The sequence below is a fragment of the Phoxinus phoxinus genome (assembly GCF_949152265.1).
Source record: "Phoxinus phoxinus genome assembly, chromosome: 3".
NCBI lineage: Eukaryota > Metazoa > Chordata > Actinopteri > Cypriniformes > Leuciscidae > Phoxinus > Phoxinus phoxinus.
Window position 1 is genome coordinate 22,969,543 of NC_136878.1, and position 20,383 is coordinate 22,989,925.

Here is a 20,383-nt window from a genome sequence, read left to right on the forward strand (position 1 = left end):
TGTACGACGTGTCCCTGTTTACATACAGGGATATTAATAAAAAGAACGACGAATGGAAAAAGGTGTCTGAAATTGATGGTGTTTTGTTACTTTCACATTTAAAAGATTTTAATAGGTTAACTTTTACCCTACGTGTGGCCAGTATGCACAAAATATGATACTGATTTATGTTCAGTTCTTATTTTCTTTGCGGCTCCTTTAAATAAAGTTTTAAAAAAATCACGCATTCTAAAATCTATGTCAGAGCGCTAGAGAGTCCCCGAATCTCACGGCGTCGATGGCAGGGTGGCGAGAGCGAATTTTGCCGCTCTCGCCGGCGGCGGTGTGAACGTACAGTGAGAGTCATTACGGATATTGCAATGAACTCCCTCACTGAACTGTAAATATTATTTTTCAGTTATGGCTGATTTGAAATGAACCATGAACTAGTAATTAAACATACATTTTCACAAAAGAGTTTTGTAGATGACATGTTTTTTTCAAACAGACATAAATATTCTTTCAAAACAGAGGGATATTTATAATGGAACACATATAATCAGGTGACTGCATTAATGACAGATTGTGTTATTTGTCTGCTAAAAAAATTAAATAAAATCAACCATCAATTGACTCTTAAATATTTTTAAAAAATGTTTGGCTCCCTCGTTGTTGTTGTTGTTGTTGTTTTTTGGATCCCGTAAATACAGACTTACTTGCCATTACCATCACTTAAAGGGCAAGTTTTTTTCTAGTTATCATTCTTTGGACCAGTATTAGCTTTATGAAACTTTAGAGCAGAAGTATGTATCCTTGTTAGGAAAGAGCTGCGAGAGACTCCAGTGAGGGAGAAAGGCCAGGGCACAGTGATTGTGAATGGTCCTTTGTGGGCGTGTATGGGGGAGGGGTGATGTGTGTGGTTGCTAGGAGCTGCTATGATGTCATGCAGATTGAGATGTATGGCAGTAGGCAGAGTGCCAGTCTCCTTACGGTAGCGCCATGCCAACCTGTCACCGTGCCAACCACGGAATAGCATCACACGGTGCTGCTCTACACACACACACACACACACACAAACACACCACCCTGACTCCAGCACACTCTCACTTCAGGCTAAAACACAACAGACATTCCAGACAGGCAGGGTAATCCCACCCTGTGTACTGTTAGCAATGGGATGGATTGGCTATGAAGCATTTTTGCGGCCACATTCTGTTGTCACTACATCACTGCTGGATTTTAACTGGTCAGAACATTTTGGTCTTAATAGTTTTCCTGCCTCTGTGCACTAAAAAAAAAAGAAAGAAATTTCTGCATGGCTTGAATTAGACTCTTCATTTCTAGACAGACTCATGTCGAACTGAATTCCAAGAAGTGCAAAATCATTATTGAGAACACAGCAGGTATTTCTAAAAAATAATATACCGTAAACGCAACACACAAACACGTAAATCCCAGATGAACATGCTGGGAGATTAACGTGATTTAGATTTAAAACAAGGTGTAAACACACATTAAAAAATGTGAAGGGGTTGGGGATTTACCATCTGCCTCTCTCTCTCTCTGTGTGTGTGTGTGTGTGTGTGTGTGTGTGAGTGAGTGAGTGTGTGAGTGTGTGTGAGAGAGAGAGAGAGAGAGAGAGAGAGAGAGAGAGAGAGAGAGAGAGAGAGAGAGAGAGAGAGAGAGAGAGAGAGAGAGAAAGAATGAAATCAGTCTTGTCACAATAAATATAGTGTTGCCCCAGTTAGCATCTCTTATTGATTGACATATAGTGTGGGTGTGCTTTATGTGTGTGTGTGTGTGTGTGTGTGTCAGTGTTTGTTTGTAGCTGTACGCTCATTCTTCTGTCATCATGGAGCCATCTCATGCCTGCCTCATCTTTTCTCAAACACACATACAATCCCTGAAGTAGAAAAACACAGTATTATTAAAGTATTTTTGGCCAATATTTTCATTTCATAGTTTTGCAATGAGTTATTAAAAATAGTGATAGTCCAATATATCCACCAGACTGATTAAATGGCTGTATGTATGTGTATGTGTGTATATATATATATATATATATATACACTGTCAAATATTGTAATATGTTTATATAATATGTGTGTGTATATTATATATATATGAAGACTTGCAAAAAGCCTCTAAATGCCATCAGAAATGTTCTTCTAAAATGAGCATTATTAACAAGCTTGTATATTTAAGTTCAGTAATTTCACTTTAATGACAATTAATAGGTAATTTAGGTAATATATATATTTAGTATAATTTAGTATAATATATATGTGACCCATAGACCACAAAACCATGTGACTGCTTTTGTGATCCAGGGTCACATATTATATAAAGCGAAAATTAAAACGGTAAGAGGAAATGAGAAGGAAATAATAATAATAATAATAGATTCTGTAATAATGTTATTATTATTGTATTATCATTATCTCATTCATAATATTCATAATAATAAATAATTCTAAACAGTGGCTTAAGATACTTGGAAAATCGTAGTCAATCTCCCGATTTCCAAAATATTAAAGATTCTAACATTCAGGACTGAAGAATAGTTCAGTTTCAAAGGCAGCGTTGAATATTCAGCAGCATGTCTCGGGTTTTTGTACCATATTTTCGAATATGATCATCCAGCTGTTAAATCAACACGACAGGCCCTGATTGAGCTGAAGTTCTCCCATCACGTCTCACAGAATGAGAGAATCCAGACCTCAATGAACACACTTCAAATGTTCACAACCACAGCTGAGTCAGGCTTTCAAAACGAATATTTTTAAGCTGTAACATTTTACGTTTCAGTCGGCAGAGCCCAGTGCTGTTTCCCTCGAGTCTCTGATTGATGAGTAACTGAAACAAAGAGCAGAAGGAAAAGACGCCTCGCTGAGTGAGTTAGCCACAGTAGCCAACAGCTCCGGGCTGAACCCTCAGGGAAAAGACCACTGCGCTCACAGAAAGATCTGAAAAACAGCTTTGTGCGAGACAGACAGACAATGTATAATGAAGCTGCTAAAGGTTTTCAATCTTTTGGTGGGTGAGCATGTGTGTTTGTCTGTGAGATTTGGGTCAGTGTTCATTCTAATGCAGTCGACATAACACAGAGAGCCAGTGACAGGTCACTCCGACACACACACACACACACACAACTCATCAGATCAGACACAGCTAGATTAGATCTTCTTTTGCTTCCAAAAGCTCATCCAATCAGATCGCTGCACTGCTCCAGCAGTCGCATAACGGCCGACCTTTAAATCCGCAGGACGAGCAGCTCATTGGGAGAGTGTGTGTGTGTGTGTATGTTGTGGAAGAAAATTAAAATGCAATAATCATCCAACCTTACCGACCTTCCTGTGCTTCTACATCCACATACAAATAGAAGTACTCAATCCGATTAAAAAAAAAAAAATCATACATTTGTCATCTCTGCCAACAGGTTCAGAGTGTTTGTTTGAGTGGGCACATCATAATGGTGTGTGTGTGTGTGTGTGTGTGTGTGTGTGTGTTTTAGGGGTCATTGTTTGTTACCTTCAACAAAGCCTATATTGTTCCAGTAGAAAATCCTTCAAAATGAACCAACACACTCATGAGGTTTGAGGAAGGGAGGAATGAAACAAGAGGAGGCTCGGCCTGCTGTTCCTCTCTCTCTCTCTCTCTCTCTCTCTCTCTCTCTCTCGCTCTCTCTCTCTCTCTCGCATGGATCACTGGACTGATGGAATTCAACACTTCTATCATGTAACCACTCGCTCCTTTTCTTTTGTTTCAGCTTGTTTCTTTCGTCCTGCTTGTTTTTTGTTTATTTGATCCCTTCTTTCTGTTTATTTTTTCCTTTCTTCGTTTTTTTCAGATTTCTGATACCTTCTCCTCTTCCATCATTCTTTCTGTTTTTCCCCCTTCAATTTCTTTCTGTTTATATCTTCCTGTTACTTCCTTTCTTATTTCTTGTTTCTTTGTCTTGTTCGTTCCTTTCAGCTTATTTCTTTCTGTCCATGTCTTTCTGCATTTCTTGGGTTTCTTTCCGTCATTACTTCCTGCTTCTTTCTTTATATTTCTTTTGTGTCCATCCCTCCTGTTTCTTTCTCCTAATTTTCGTTCCTCCTTTCTTTCTTTCTCTTTCTTTCTTTCCTCCCTTACTTCCTGTTTATTTCTTTGTTTCCATCTCTGTTTCTTTCTCTTTCTATTTCCTTCCTGTTTCTTTCATTTATTCCTCTTTCGCTCTTTCTTTCTTTAGTAAACACTGCCACCCATTCACTCAAATTACCTGTAAGTGAAGAAAATGACCAGCACATTTTGTTACTGATCGAAGATGGCTATCTATGTTCTCGCAAATTAGACCATTTCAAAACACCAGCACAAACCATTATGCCTATTATATTCGGACTATATTAAAAGCATTTCTGGGTAAAGCGTTTTGTGATTAATGAAGCAGAGGGCAAAGCAGAGTGTGTGTGTGTTCTCGACGGCAGTAATCCAGATCTCCCAGAATTCAACATGTACAGGAGCACGTTTCATTCAGATCCTGGCCTTGAAGACCTGCTTGCCCTCGTCATATTTTAACCTGTGTGTGTTAGAGAGAGAACAGAGACCGTGTACAATGGGAATGTAATTAAACGTCAATTAGTCTCTGTTCTAATGTGGCTCACACACTCGCTCCCCGTCTCTAACACACACCCAGACAAACACTCATTATGTGCGTTAGCTCCATGGGTAGTGTGTGACCCATCATGCATCACTGACCTTCATCGCCCACTGGGACATCCGCATGGGCATCACTACAGCGACAGTGGCCATTACTACAGCAACCATATCCATACACGCACTGATCGTAAGACAGAGTGACATCACACACACACACACACGCACACAGCAGAAATCTTGCTCGGTTTGGTGCACCTGGTGCCCGATGTCCCATAAGACAAAGAAAGATGAAGTCCCTGTCTTATATTGCTTTCTTTCTCAGTCTCTTTCCTTTTCGCTCTCATTCGCTTCTGCCTCAAAGGGGAGAAAAAGTTGTTTAGCTGACTATGTCTTTTTGTACTAGTACTTACTTGCCAAAGAGGTCAGATATACCACAAGCACAGAACTGAATATTCAGCCAGTGTTTGTCTGCAAGGCACCACAGATTTAGAGAGTGTGTTTGTGTGTTACTCTTGTGTATGAAGTATTCAAAAATGAATGCTTACAATAAGAGCTCACTATAATTTAAAAAGCAGTTTATTATTCAGTTGACCTCACATTTGCACATCAACGATGCATATTCAGAGTTCTGAAACGTGGCCCTCTCAGTCACGGTGAGGTAACACAGAGGAAGCAGGATAGATACTATTATTTCAAACACCAGAATACCTAATGATAAGAGTAAAATGTGGGAAAGTCTGCCAAACCTTGTGCTATTTCTGGCTGTGTATAGCACCCGCCACTCTGAAGAACACAAGATCTTTGATACAGAAGATCTCAACGTTAGAAACGGGCACCTGAAGTTAAGTGTTAGCAAGATCCCTGTTAAAAATTGTAAGTTAAAAAAATATATTGGACTACAAAGCAACCCACACAAGTCTTAAGGAGAACACAGCAGCAGAAAAATACCCAATTGTAAAGGTCAAAGAGAGAGTGAAAAAAAAGGTTAATATAAGTTACATTTTATTTTATATATATATATTTAAATAAATGTATGATGTGGCCCCTACCACCAGGGTGTTTTGAAGCAACACTGCAACAATGAAAATAAACAAATAAAATGTTTTTATATATATATATATATATATATATATATATATATATATATATATATATATATATATATATATATATATATTTGTTAAATTCATCCGGGGCCAGGTATTATTTGTAAAAACATTTGTGAATATCCAATTTTTTCATGTCAGAATACTAAAATAACTAAAAACACAGCAAATATCAATCCCATTAAACAAGTTTACTATAATAAACATTAGCGTAACACTGTGACATAACTTTACATTTACAAAAGGTAAAATTTAATTCTTTAGACGTCTGCTTGCAATAGCGGGTTAAACATTTCAGAGAGCAGAATATATCAGGCTGGGTGGATATTGGATTGTTATCCAATAGCCCTTTGCAATAGGAGCCATTTTCTTCTCACATTACAAAGCGGCTAAAACCAACCGTTTGCTCTTCGTTTTTGTGCATGTTAAAGGGGTAGTTTAAATTAGCCATCTAACACACACATACACATACAGCTCGATGTGATATTTGACCTCTCTCACCCCAGAGCGACCACAGCGAAATGAAGCCACTCATTTTCATACTTCAGCTGTGGCCTGAGAGACAGTTATGGTGAGAGGTTACACAAAGACCCACATACACAACACACACACACACACACACACTCATCATTCTGGTGCAGCGGTTTGGTCAGAATTACTTCAAAGCTGGACTGCCTGAAATCAGAATCATATGTTGCTGACACAGCCTTAATACAAAAATACACACAGAACCGAACGCATACTTGCTCTCTCGCACACACACTCGACACAGTCACACGGAAGAGAAGCTCACCCTAAACAACCTTTAATTTAGCGCTTTTTAACGCTCTTAATCCTGAAAACATTGCATAAACCATTAGAGCCTTTCTAGAAGCCACACACTCCTCCTCATTTGGTCATTACGTGCATTTCATGCAGTTATAATCGCAAAATCTTGTGACTGCTCACCATTTTTTCACTTTCCATCCTTCGCTTTTTTCTCTTTCTCTTTCCATCATCTTTAGCGCTCCCTTGACTGTATGACGGTACTGTTTCCATTGTCATGCTTTTCAAATCAACTTCTCAAACACACATACATACTGTACACAGCTTTTTTGAAAATGTGATATCTTTCAGCAAGATACGTTTATAGAGGTACATTTTTGATGAATGAGTAAATGGTGTGGTTTGGTTTCTAAATCAAATTTTTTTTTACGTAGGGTCAGAGCTGATCTCTGTCAAAGTAAATGTCATGACTAGGCCACTAAAATGCAGAAACCGTTTAGAAACGCTACTAAATCACGAGAAACATGAGAGCTCAAATCACTCTCATCCAAATGGTTCTGAATTGAATTCAGGTTCTGAAGCCGCCCTCAAACAATGAGCCAGGGTCCATTTCAAACCTGTACTGCTTCGTGAATCCGCACAAGAGTGACATGATCAGCACAGTGTCTTTCTGGAAGACATACTGGAATTAAACCAGGCCATAAAAAATTCTCAGAATCTCTCTTCACAATTAGAAACAGACACAGAATCTGACCAAGCACAGACTTACTGACCCCAGTCCAGACATAGAAAAATACCCAAACAATAAAAACACACATAACTTAACGCATGAATGAAAGCGATGTCAAAAGGACTGCATCATTTTGTACTTATGCCTAAATGATTTTGATTATAAAAGAACCTATGAAATAAGAAATATATTTTATTTTCATTGGTTAAACTTGTATTACCCGAATGAGCACCACACTACAAAAACTTTTTTCATCTTGTTTTCCAATAAAAATCAAAACATCCTGAAACCAAAAGTATTTCAATTATATTTGGTTGTTGTTGTTGTTAATATTAGTTTTGAAATTGAGTGACTTTCCAACTTGGTCATGTGTCTTAAACTCATTTAAAAACAACAACAACAATGCTAATAAACTGTTTTATTTACAGTAAACAATATTGTAATTATAACAGACATTACATGACAGAGTCTCACAACAAAAATGCGTGAGAATACTAGAGATTTGAGATGTAGATAAGTGATTTTTCTCACCCCAGTGGCTAATTGTTTTTTATTTTTTTGAGCATAAACCTCACTTTTCACCCTTAAGCATAAACTAATTTTGTTAGATTTATGTTTATGTGAGATTTATTTAAATAATTCCAATGTGGTAAGGGAAATAAAATGAAAGCAAAATATATTCTCTGAAAACAACCCTTATAACTTTACACCCTTTAGCAAATTCAATGTTTTTTTAAATGATATTTTTACTGATAAAAAAACCCCCAAAAAAATCAGGGAACACCACAAGGTGACTGGAGCACTTGAGCTAAATGTTGCGGCACAGCTCGAGAGGATAAAGTTAACATGTATGACTCTGAGGCTGAGACAAAGATACGTCGTGAGCGCAGACCCGGCCGGCTTCAAAGAACCTCTGCAGACAGACTGGAGACGATTTGACAAATAGTTACATGGATAAAGGAAAGGAGCGAGGAGATTTCAGCTGACTTGGCCTCTGGAGCCAATGCACTGAACCTCTGTAGGGACTGCATTGTCTACATATCGACTTGAGAATCCTGGGACGTGTGCAGCCTTCAATATATGAGCTGATCATTCAAATAAATGAAATCTCTGAATTTAGATTTATACTATAACATGTCCTGAAAGATTTAAATTAACATTACGGACGAAATGGAGGGTGCAGCTAAACTATAAAGAGAGAATCAAAGAGCTCGACAGTTCTTCCTAAAATGGATTAAAGGGGCCGTTTTAGGGTACGACGCGGGTGGCATGACGATATGGTGAGTGTTGAGCTCTGCTGGAAAAGGAAACAGTCAGCATCATAGAAATCAACATACTGAGGGTACAGGAGAGGCACAGAGGTTGAGAGAAAGAAACTCGACACCAAGCCGAAAGAGTATAATGTAGTGACAGGAGAAACAGCAGATTCTCGTGGATGGATAAAAAGCACCTGGAGTGACGCTGTAGCCACTGAAAAAGCCTGACAGACACCCTCAAGGCGGGTGGGCAGAGCGACGCCTAATGATTTGTCAGTATTAATGAGGTCTGCAGCTGCATCTATTTGCTCAGGCACTATCACAACAAGCTAAATGCTAATAACTAACTATTCATTATCAAACCACACAACAACATGGTGCTAACAAAATATCATTAATGTAATAATTAAAACACACCATAAACCTTAACCACAAGTAATGAGAGTAGGAAAGACAAACCCGGGTAGAAATCTACACAGTAAATGCTTTTTTACTTAGCGATTTTGAGAGCATAATTAATTCAATGTGCTTTTCTTGAGTTTGTGTGTGTTTTAAAAAGGATTCTAGTTTGAGTGGTCAGTTTAGAAGTCTGGAAACATCTTGCTTACATTTAACACACAAACGGGGAGTTTTATATTAAACTGCATCTATACTTATGCCAAAGTACAATCAGTTCGGGAACTCGCTGTATGTAAACAATGTAAATGTGACATACCAATAGCACACATTGTCGAAAAACAACTCAATAGGCTTTTGCTGAGGAGCGAATGGATGCGTGTGAAACTGTCACGCTCTAAAGTCTCTCGCTGAGTTATTAACTTGAATGACCAGTGAAAACAAGATGACCAGACAGCAAAAACCACTGAACCCAGAACACAAACACATTTCAGCAAAATTATTTTAACCAGACTCATCCTGTTTACCAGAGCAAGATAAAGGAGCTGGTTGCTAGGGAGTGTGTGTGTGTGTGTGTGTGTGTGTGTGTGTGTGTGTGTGTGTGTGTGTGTGTGTGTGTGTGTGTGTGTGTGTGTGTGTGTGTGTGTGTGTGTGTGTGTGTGTGTGTGTGTGTGTGTGTGTGTGTGTGTGTGTGTGTGTGTGTGTGTGTGAGAGAGAGTGAGTGAGAGCGAGAAAGAGAGAGCGAGTAAGAGAGTGTGTGAGAGAGTGTGTGTGTTTTTCACTGGATCTAATAGCAGCCCTGCTGCTTTCTGGGGGTGTAGTTGTAGTGATGGGTCAGTGGAGGTGAAGTGGATTATGGGACATGTCTGGGCATCATGGCCAAGAGACCAAAAACTCAGTGAGGCAAGACAACCAATGAGACATGCCTGACTGAAAGTGTCTCTACCTCCCACCATCCTTGGGGAAAGAGTTAAAAAAAGAAAGCGGGGTGAAGAGAAAAGAAGTGAGTTCCATTTACCATGCTGTTCCCTGCTGTTTTCATCTCGTATGCTAAGGGTTTAGCATGCATTTATGCTGAATGTGTTAGAAATCTTTCATTCTGAATGAATCATTAATCAGCGCTTCAGTTCAACTGTTGCTGTTTGTGGCTGGAAAATCATCCCTCACTGAAAATCTTTCACAAAAGCTTGACTGTGGCATTTGCAGATTTACACAAACATACTACCATTACTATGAAAGCCTGTTCCTACCTTTCTAACTCTATTTGTGACTTAATTAATTACCCACATTTTGTATCACAATGTGAGTTTATTTCTTAGTTTAAAATAAGTGATAAAGTTTAAAATATTTCAAAAGCCCATTTTATTGTTTGCTCTAACACAGAAACTGGCTTCCATATATTACACACACACTTTCCATTGACTTCTACTGTTTCTATATTGCGCTAATGCAATTTTCTACTCCTTAACCCTACCTTAAACCATCACATAGTCTGAGGGCCTTTGGCTTGTCCACACAATGTGATTTCCAGTTTTACTAAAATTTTGGGGACATTTGGACCCCATAAGGTAGACAAGAACCTGTCCCAAACACACGATTAGTACGCTATCTAAAATGGGACTCATTAACTACTATTATTTTGAAAATAACCTTTTTTAAGTTACAATAGATTAATGCTTGTAAACTTGTGAAATACAACTTTACAGAATTTTAAGAAGTAAATCAATACTTTTCTATTTGTATGTGAAGCAATACCTTCACATACAACAGCTTGTCCACGGGGCAGTAGCCTTAAGGCCAAATTTACTAAACAGGGCAAATCAGCGTGAGAACGCAATTCCAAAAATGTGCCGATGGGAGTGTAAAGTTCTGGGCATGATCTACAGACTACGTGCAAATTAAAGAACACATACGCAGCCGGATCATTTCCATAATGACCAACGCAATCTAGAGAGCAGCACAAATCAGTGTCTGGTGTAAGACATGCTTTTTTGGGGCGGTGAAGAATGGCGTAAATACCAGTCAATTGACTAGCGCAAACCTTAGTAAATCACCTTGCATGATTCATTTAAATAATCTCCTCCCATAAATGTGGCATCTGAAAGGGAAACTCCTATAAATGCATATAAATAAGGTCAGCCTCAAAAATAACCCTGTCCAAGTCTATTCAGCGCTAATTTTTCACTGCGTGTCTTTACTAAATCCTGACAGTAGTTGATGCCAAAACAGGGTTTGCGCTGGTGCAAGCTGTTCGTAAATCCGGCCCTAAGGGTTCTAATATGCAACTTTTTTAAGGGGTAAAGTCTGTTTAAGGGTACTTCCCCAGCAACAATATGTTGCACCCCTAAAGGTACCATTTTTGCAAATATGTCTGCATGAATGCAAATTTGTTCCCAAAAGTATAGGTAGGTTAGACAAATACAGAAAAGCTGGAGTTACTTACAGGTGATGTAATAGTTTGTTAAGCGTTTGAATTCAAGTCCCATGTAGTTTGGACTGAACTCCTGGAACTTGATGGTGAATTTGATGTCTTTCTCTGGTTTGTTGCAGGTCACCAGAACATTGGGGTCCAGTATGGTGCTGCAGGACTCGGCCTGCTCTTTCTTCACCAGGTAGAGTTTATAAAACTCATACGGTCTCCCAATGTCCCCTTTGGGGCAGATAATGTCCAGTTTGTCACCAATTTCCGGGTAGATCACCAAGCCCTTCCCGGACACAAACCTGCAACACAAAGCATTCAAAGTTACAATAAATCACACACACATTTAAACAATCCTCTCTGAGACTGAATCTCAGTAGAATCTGCATCTCTGTGGACTTCACAATCATGAGAGGAAAAACTTGGGTTCAAATAGCCCTCCGAGTCCAGACTGCCAAGAACCTCCACAAAACGCTCCAGAGGGACTATCGCCGTTTCTTTTTTCCTTTTAATAACATATTTCAAAATATTAAACAATTCCAAATATGAAAGAAAGAGAGCAACAGAACAGCAGAGTCAGAAATGAGCTGGATGGAGATAGAGCTGAATCTGCTGCTAGGATTTATTGGACAGGGAAAGAGAAGCATCTCACTTCATTTATTAGAGTTTATAATTTATTGTTCATGTGCTGATCAACCCTGCTCGCACATTCAGGGAATATATTATTCATTCTTAGTAACACTGACTAGCGTGTGTGTGTGTGTGTGTGTGTGTGTGTGTGTGTGTGTGTGTGTGTGTACCCCCATCAATATGCGTCTGTAAGGAGAGACGATTGCAACACAGTCCTTTACACATTTTACTGCTAACCGCACACAAACACACACAAGAACAAAAGAAAACACACACACAGACATGCCCTAAAACTACATACACATATGCACAGACAAAACCAGAAATCCCCTAAAACTACAACAGCGTATGCAAAAAAAACACATACACACACACACTCTAATGAAAAAGACATGCACACATACAAAAACATATCAGAAGAACGTATGTTTCCATGATATATGGCCCTGATCAAACTCAAATATTGTATCTGTATAATGTAGCCTAATTCTGCTGGTTATTTCTGCTCTCGTGCGCACACTCTTCGCTGCAGGCTGTTCGTTGGTTTAACACACATAAGAGCGCACAAAACATCTTCCCAGACGGATTAACAACAAAAACTATTTCACAAAACATGCTGTATGTGCGTTCACATGCTTGTGTCTGTGTCTGAGGTGTGTGCAGGATTGTGAAATCCAATTATGACTGAGTGATTATGGCCATTGAGAAGCACAATTATGTTCTCAGTGAGAAGAAGGGAAACAATGGGAACAGATAGACTTGTATAAACAAGAATACACACAGTTATGATAGCTTACAGTGCTCTCATTGAAAAGAGTAGAGAGGAAATGCATCAATAGCTAAAAAAATGTTATTTATAAACAAACCACAGCGAACAGTATGTGGCATGTAAATTCAGGGATTTCAGAAAACGATTAAAATGTCAGTAGTTTGCAAAATATATCAGTGCCGTATCAGTTATCAACCAATATAATATTAGAGATTTTTTAATGCATCAGTAAAGGTTGATATTGGATATATAAACACTACTGTTGAGTCAGTAAGATTTTTTTTAAAGAAATGCATTACGGTATATTGATCAAATGCGACATATTTATACTGTTAACAAAGATTTCTATTTCAAATAATGCTGTTTTGAATGATCTATTCATCAAAGAATCCTGAAAGAAATAACTGTTTCCACAACAACTATTAAGCAGAACAACTGGTTTTAACATGGATAATTATAAGAAATGGTTCTTGAGCACCAAATCAGCATATTAAAATGATTTCTGAAGGATCACGTGACACTGAAGACTGGAGTAAAGATGCTGGAAATTCAGCTTTGCCGTCACATAAATAAATAATATTTTCACATATATTCAAATATAAAAAAGTTGTTTTAAATAGTAATATTTCACAAGTGTACAGTTTTTGCTGTATTTTTGATCAAATATGCCACCTTGGTGAGCATAAGAGACTTCTTTCAAAAACATTTGAAATCTTCAAAAACATCTAAATCTACTAACACATAATGATAAATAACTAATGATTATCTCTGACATATTAAATAGTGATATACATGTGCAAAATGGATCATATTAAGAGGTAGTAGGCGATCAGCCCAGAGATGAACGATTTTAGTCAAATGTTGTAGCAGTTCATAAAAGCAGATATCTGAGGCGTTGACTTGCAGAACTAGAGAATATCTGTGTGCGCGTGAGAGAATAAGAGATTTGCATGACTTAAGAAGTTTTGCAGGGTTAAACTCTTTGTGTGACATTTGCCTCCTCTGTCTGCGGCCTCTTCTCTGTTCCTGTCTATCCCTTTCTTTTATCCCTCTGTTTCAAGATTCTCTTTTCATCCCTCTCTTTTTTCCCCATCAATGAAGATGTCAAACCCGTGCCCTTCCTCTGACGGCCAGCTATGACTGAACAAATCAGAAACAGAAAAAGAAAGCGAGCGAGGAGGAGGAGGAATCTGACCTCCTCAACTTTGAAGAAAAGACTTCATCACTTCCTGTCAAATCAGCAGCTGCTGCAGACTGAGAATTTCAGAAGCAGGACCTGATAGGGATTGTTTGCGAATGTGTGTGTGTGTGTGTGTGTGTGTGTGTGTGTGTGTGTGTGTGTGTGTGTGTGTGTGTGTGTGTGTGTGTGTGTGTGTGTGTGTGTGTGTGTGTGTGTGTGTGTGTTGGAAGCTCAGAGGAAACACACAGTGCTGATTCTGAGAAGATCTCACCAGCAAATGTATAATTGTTTAGATAACCCTTCCTGTTCCTATAGAGTATAGACTATAGAGGAAGTTAAGAAGTTTGTGTCCCTGTGTGTGTGAATGCGTTTGTGTTGTGTGCGTCAGATAGGTCAGACATAGTGTTATTTTATTTTTAATTAAGGCTTGTTTACTCCAATCCAAGGTTGAATTACTATTAAACTTTTAAATCAAAATATTTTATATGATTATAATACATTAATATACATAATTAATTATAGTTATTAATAATTATAGAACTTTTAAATTATTCCTTACTCAGTAACAACCATTATATAATGCATAATATATTTCTTACAGTTTGATTGTGCATTGATGATCTGTTCAGGTTTATATAATGTAACAATTATCATTCATTATTATACATGACAGTTACTCTTACGTGTTTTACTCTGTGTAATTAAAATAAATGTACAAAATTAAATATATATGAAAAAATATTTAAGGAACCAGACAGAAAAACTAAATTTTAGAAAGACTTGGATAATAAACAAACGCCATTTCCTGCTTAAAATTGAATTAAATCAGTAGCACATTAGAGAGTGGGGGAGATGTCTTAATTCAAATTGTAAATGTAATTATCCACACACACATACACACACACACACACTTCAGTTTCTGTGCACTGTGTGAAACAGAGTTAGACCCACAAGCTTACACACACACACACACACACACACACACACACACACACACACGCATACTCAATAAGAGGCCTCCTCGCTTTTTAAACAAGTGAACACGGGATTAGACCAGGACTGAATGGCACCAATTAAATACTGAATACAGCAGCCATGCAAATCAGCCTCATTCAAGAGGGAGGGAGAGAGAGAGAGAGAGACATGGACACAGACACCTCTTAACACACAAGCGCCTACATTCTGAGAAGGGGCTGTAATCACATGTCTTGGCATTAAGTCTAACCTCCACAATGGACCAACAACGGCTACTTATATATACACAACACACAGACCTTATTTTACAATTTAAAGACTGGAAAGTTCAGTTTTATTTTTGGATTGTAACATATCCAACGGGAAAATGTAGTCACCTATCTCTCATTAAACAGACACACACACACACACTCAATATGGAGACGTCGGGTGTATGTATAGAGTGCGGTGGTCATGTGATTGTCCACTCTCAAGGCAGAGCTCCTACAAGTGGCTCTTTGTCTGCGAGAGAGAGAGAGAGAGAGAAAGAGAGAGAGAGACTGCTTACACATATCCCACTCACAATAACAACTGCACACAAACTCACACACTCAAAAAACACACAGAGCCTTGGGCATCTTGTTGAGAATGAGAGAAATGAGTGAATGGAGTCTAAAAGAAATGAGGAATCTCCATAGCAGAGCCCCCCATCCTCATTAATTCTCTCTCTCTCTCTCTCTCTCTCTCTCTCTCTCTCTCTGCATTTTTTCAAGTATTTTTTTTTACTTTATTTAAATATTGTTTTTACAAATAAGCACAATTCACAAATTGAGGTTATGTCAGATTTAGCTGACTTCTGAACTGAAGTATGACTATGTACACACACGCACACACTCACACATCATCGAGGCCTATTGTTTTTAAACATGGCTAAATATAATTACTACAGATTAAGCCAAAATCTACCACCCAAAAAAAAAAAGTTTAATTTTAGTTTCTGATTTAATTGAAAACAGTATTTATTTAATTTATGAATCGGTTTCTTACTTTAACACAGCTAAAAGTTTAATGAAAGGTTCATATCCTGCATGATATCCTAATCTAAATAGATTTCCTTTCATATCCTATCTGATTGAAACACATAATGCAAGGAAAGGGGATTTCTGGGACTTTTAGTCAGCGGGCAACAGTGCACTTGGATTTTATCAGTCGGCCTTGGAGGGAAATGATGACTCTCCATCACACAATCAGACAGAAGTACATTCTTTCACTTGATTCGCTTCCTGCTCTCCTCCTCAATGTCTTTAGCTGCTGTTTTGCACCCATATTACTTTCACCAGTTCAAAGAGGCTAGAGGCTAGGGGTCAAGCTAACGTTCCCTACTGAACTATCAAGATCTGCGAATACATCATGCGAACAGACAGAATTCACAAGAACTTTTCCACTTTACTGTTTACCAGTCACCCAGGACTGGTGCTGACGGTACGAGTGGAAATCACCAGGGATCCCACAAAATAATAACAAAACTATTTTTAGTTTGCAATGCAGTACATTCTGCATTTTTGTGGTTGTGATGACAATACACTTGAAAAAGTGTGACAGTTCACATTTTTTTTATCGGACTGCTGTACGAGTTTCTTGTGACATTTGATAGTTTCCCATCAAGCTTACAGGAAGACATCTATATGACAGGTCTTCCCGTAGTGCAAGAAGATATCTTGCATCTGTTCAGCCCTAAAACAATGACTTTAGCCACTGTAGGATTTTCTTACCTCCGAGTTAACACAAGAGGGAGGGGGGGTGGTCTACAATTTAAGTAACCAACTTTACTGAACCTCTTCATTTTGTTACAAATGCCTAATGATGATGATAATATTCATAATACTGCATTACTCAATGAAAAAACTATGAGTAATGGCACTACAAATTGTATATAATATTTATATTATTATAAATATTATCTCCATCTTTCAGGCAGCATCATATAAATGTGGGTGTTTTGTGAACATTCAAAAAATTAAGCTATCCTCCTGATTTTCTAAAGAAATTATCTAGTCTGACTCTTTCTCCTTCAAATAACCAGCAAGCTAGCTACTGTTTGTAGGTAACTTTTTTGAGCTTGACTGCAGTCTAATTAAAGCTTATACAGTTTCAAAGTATCTTCCAACACTGCGATTGCTGTATCTCTAAACTTTCTCAAAATAATAACTGAATGACAATGTAATTTATAACAGCACACCGGTATTAATTTAATTACTAGCAGCATTCATAACCAAATTTAAATGTATTTGTCTGAGCTCAAAATGCAACAGCACGGTGATATAAGTTGCTATGGCAGACAGTATGTAAATTTAGTGTGCAAATGGAAAAACACAGCCAGAAATGCTCATATTTACTCTGTCTCTCCTCTCTCTGTCAAAGTCTGTCTATCTCCCTCTCGTCTTCTCTCTCTCTCACACACACACACACACTCTCTCCCACTCACTGTCAGGAGTATTGTGTTTGTCTGAGTGTGAGATGAAAGGTATGAATTCCTCCAGAGCTCCTCCAGGATACCACCGTTAAACACACACACACACACAGAGAGAGAGAGAGAGAGAGAAAGTATAATATCTGCACTCTTAATGTGTGTGTGTGTGTGTGTGTACAAGTCACAGGTCACAGTGATGCAGAAACAGTTTTAGTGTGTATGTGTGTTTTTTCTCACAGAATCTCACATTTCAGAGCAATTAAAGCAACTGCAAACACACACACACATACACACACACACACACAAACAGGTTATACTTGTTCGACAGCTCACTCTGAAATGCCTGGGAGAAACAGCAAAAGAAATCAAACAAACACACACACAAGGAAAAAAAGGAATTTTACAAATAGCGATGTCAAAGCAATTAGTAGTTATTTATGACCGCATCACTGATTGAGATTTAAACCAATGAGAATTATAATAGGAGAGATAGAGAGACTCTTGGGAACCTAAACCAACACAAGAACAATGACAAGTTGTCATTAGACTAAACAACTCCATCATCACACTTTTGTGTTTCAGCATGTCTGTAATTGGTAATGTGGACCAGAATGAGTGCATGTAGCCCCTGTCCTCATCCACGTAAACATTTACACAAACACATGTTGGTGTCACTATATTTAATGTTCATCTAAAGTTTAACTTTAAGAACAAAACAATTTCATGGTATATTTCTATTTTTTTTATTTATTTTTTTTTATCCAGAGGTTGTTAGTGTTTTTATTTTTCATTCAAACAATTGTAATTGCTTTTAGAATTAGTCTCTTATATTTACCATGGCTGCATTTATTTGATCGGAAATATAGTAAAAACTGTAATACTGTACAATATTATTTAAAAATTATTTAAAAATGTACTTTATTCATGTGATGGCAATGCTGAATTTTCAGCATTATTACTCAGTTATAGTCTTCAGTGTCACATGATCCTTCAGAAATCATTCTAATATGATGATTTGGTGCTCAATAAACATTATTATCATGTTGAAAAAAGTTAATTAATAGAAAGTTAAAAAGAACTGATTTTTTCTTTTGATCAAATTAATGCACCCTTGCTGAATAAAAGTTCTTTATTTTTTTTAAAAAGAAACAAATTACAGATTCCAAACTTTTAACTATATTTGGACAAAGCAGTGTAGAATTTTAATATTGTCCATTTCTCAATTATCGATCATAACATGAAAATATGTATCAGTCTAACGTGCATCCCTAGTCATCGCACAAACTTTTCAATATTAGCAGATTCAAAGGTAAACGTGATTTATGAGCCTTTCATAGTGAAGTCCACTTTTCAACAGGTTTCACTGCATTTGTGAGGACATTTCCAAAATTTGCAGAGCCAAACACACAGAGATGAACAAACTCCCTTTCTCTCTCTCTCACACACACACACTCATGTTTTATGAATTGTGTATTTGTGTCAATGATGTTTTCAACATTGTTTTACAATTAGATTTTCCATTTGTTCTGTCCAGCTGCAGGCAGAGATCACTGTCTCACCAATAATGGCTCTAAACTCCTTCAACCCTCCATTTTAAATAATAATGAGCCTTTAAAATGGCTGATTCAGACGTATCCCTAAAAGCAGCTTTCCACAGCTCCTGGACCAGTAAACAGCTTTCAGCCTGATCTATCTGTGGGCGTCCTGAGCCTGATATTTGGGTGTTTTCAACCAAGCCTAAGATCAGTGAGGAGAGTTTGATCTCCCGTGTGCGTTCAGAAGTAAGTCTTCTAATGGCAGGTAACCCTAAGAAGCTTAAAACCGCTGTGTGAGAGATCTGTTCTCAGGTCAGCTGGAGCTAATAAAGGTTATTGTGATTTGAACCTGCATGCAGAGAGCGCTGAGCTCAGATCAGCTGGAGATGAAAGCAGGCTGGAGACTTCAGCTTCTCTGATGCTTTATAGTGGCATTTAGCTGACTGAAAGCGTGACCATTTCTCCGGACACACACGCACACACGCCGGCAAGGAATGATGGGTTTAGTGAGTGTGATGGTCTGAGCTGTCGACTGGAAAGTGGATAAAAAGGATGGAGGAGCTTTGAACTCTAAAAGGGTGTGACTGATGGCCCGCTGTGTGTGTGTGTGTGTGTGTGTGTGTGTGTGTGTGTGTGTGTACGTAGCAGAATTTAAGCAGGTTTTGAGTTGCTAGACTTGCAATGCCTCTGTTTGTTTACACTACGAGTATAAATGTGTTAAGGGTAGATATATACCCATAATCCACCAGTGCGTACTGTCTCACATAGTCAAAAGAGAAAGCAAACATGCGAGTGTGAATGTGCACGCGGAGAACTGAAGGAACAAACAGATCGCAAACCTCTCCTTACAGAACACTAATCGTTTTCCAGCTCACACTCTTGTGTTTGTTGTGTGTGTGTGTGACAGGCTATCCGAATATCCAAAGTCACTTTGCAGGAGAGGTTGCAGCTGTTGTACAAAGGGAAGCCTGAGTGTGTTGTTACGGAGAGACACATTATGGACAGATCTTTCATGAGATGGTTGAATCGTGATGATACAGTGCTCTATTCCCTCTTTAAAAAGAATGACAGAGAAACTGGCGTTTAACGTCTCGGGTTTGTTTGACGTTTATGAATAGGTATTTGCATAATGGGAGATCAGAAGAAGGAGAGAGGAAACAGTTCACTACAGAGGGACAAGAATCCGGCCCAAATGTAATGATATATTCGAGCACCCGCCCCAAATCACAGCACTGTAGTGACTTTTATCCAACAGCCTACATGGAATCTTGTCACGTTCTCATGGCAGTTTGGAGGTGAGAGTCAAAGCAAACTTTAGGTATAACATAGATAGAAGTGGGTTTAACTATAATTTAAAATTAAATTAAAATATTTGTATTATGAATTACAAAAAAATATTAAGAGATGAATAAATGTACAGCTACAGTAATTTAATCCAAGATTGACAAATCACCATAAAGTGCATTTGACTCGCACTATATTCCACGCGACAGCTTTGTGTCAGGAACAAAGACAAATGATTGGCTCTCAAATCTCATTCAAAAAGATGCATT

At 38.1% G+C, this 20,383-nt stretch overlaps 1 protein-coding gene and 1 long non-coding RNA gene across 2 annotated transcripts in view; both read right to left on the reverse strand.

Annotated features, from left to right (window-relative positions):
- Nucleotides 1-20,383, reverse strand: part of LOC306996212 — a 1,114,438-nt gene that overhangs the window by 455,357 nt on the left and 638,698 nt on the right. The window lies entirely within an intron of this gene.
- Nucleotides 1-20,383, reverse strand: part of efnb1 (ephrin-B1) — a gene marked incomplete at its 3' end in the record, with an annotated part of 50,220 nt that overhangs the window by 22,785 nt on the left and 7,052 nt on the right. The window contains exons 2-4 of the mRNA XM_079605554.1: nt 11,317-11,594; nt 6,386-6,401; nt 6,228-6,281 (exon numbers count right to left, since the gene is read on the reverse strand). Coding sequence (XP_079461680.1) covers nt 6,228-6,281; nt 6,386-6,401; nt 11,317-11,594 — 348 coding nt within the window. The remainder of the gene's footprint in view (nt 1-6,227; nt 6,282-6,385; nt 6,402-11,316; nt 11,595-20,383) is intronic.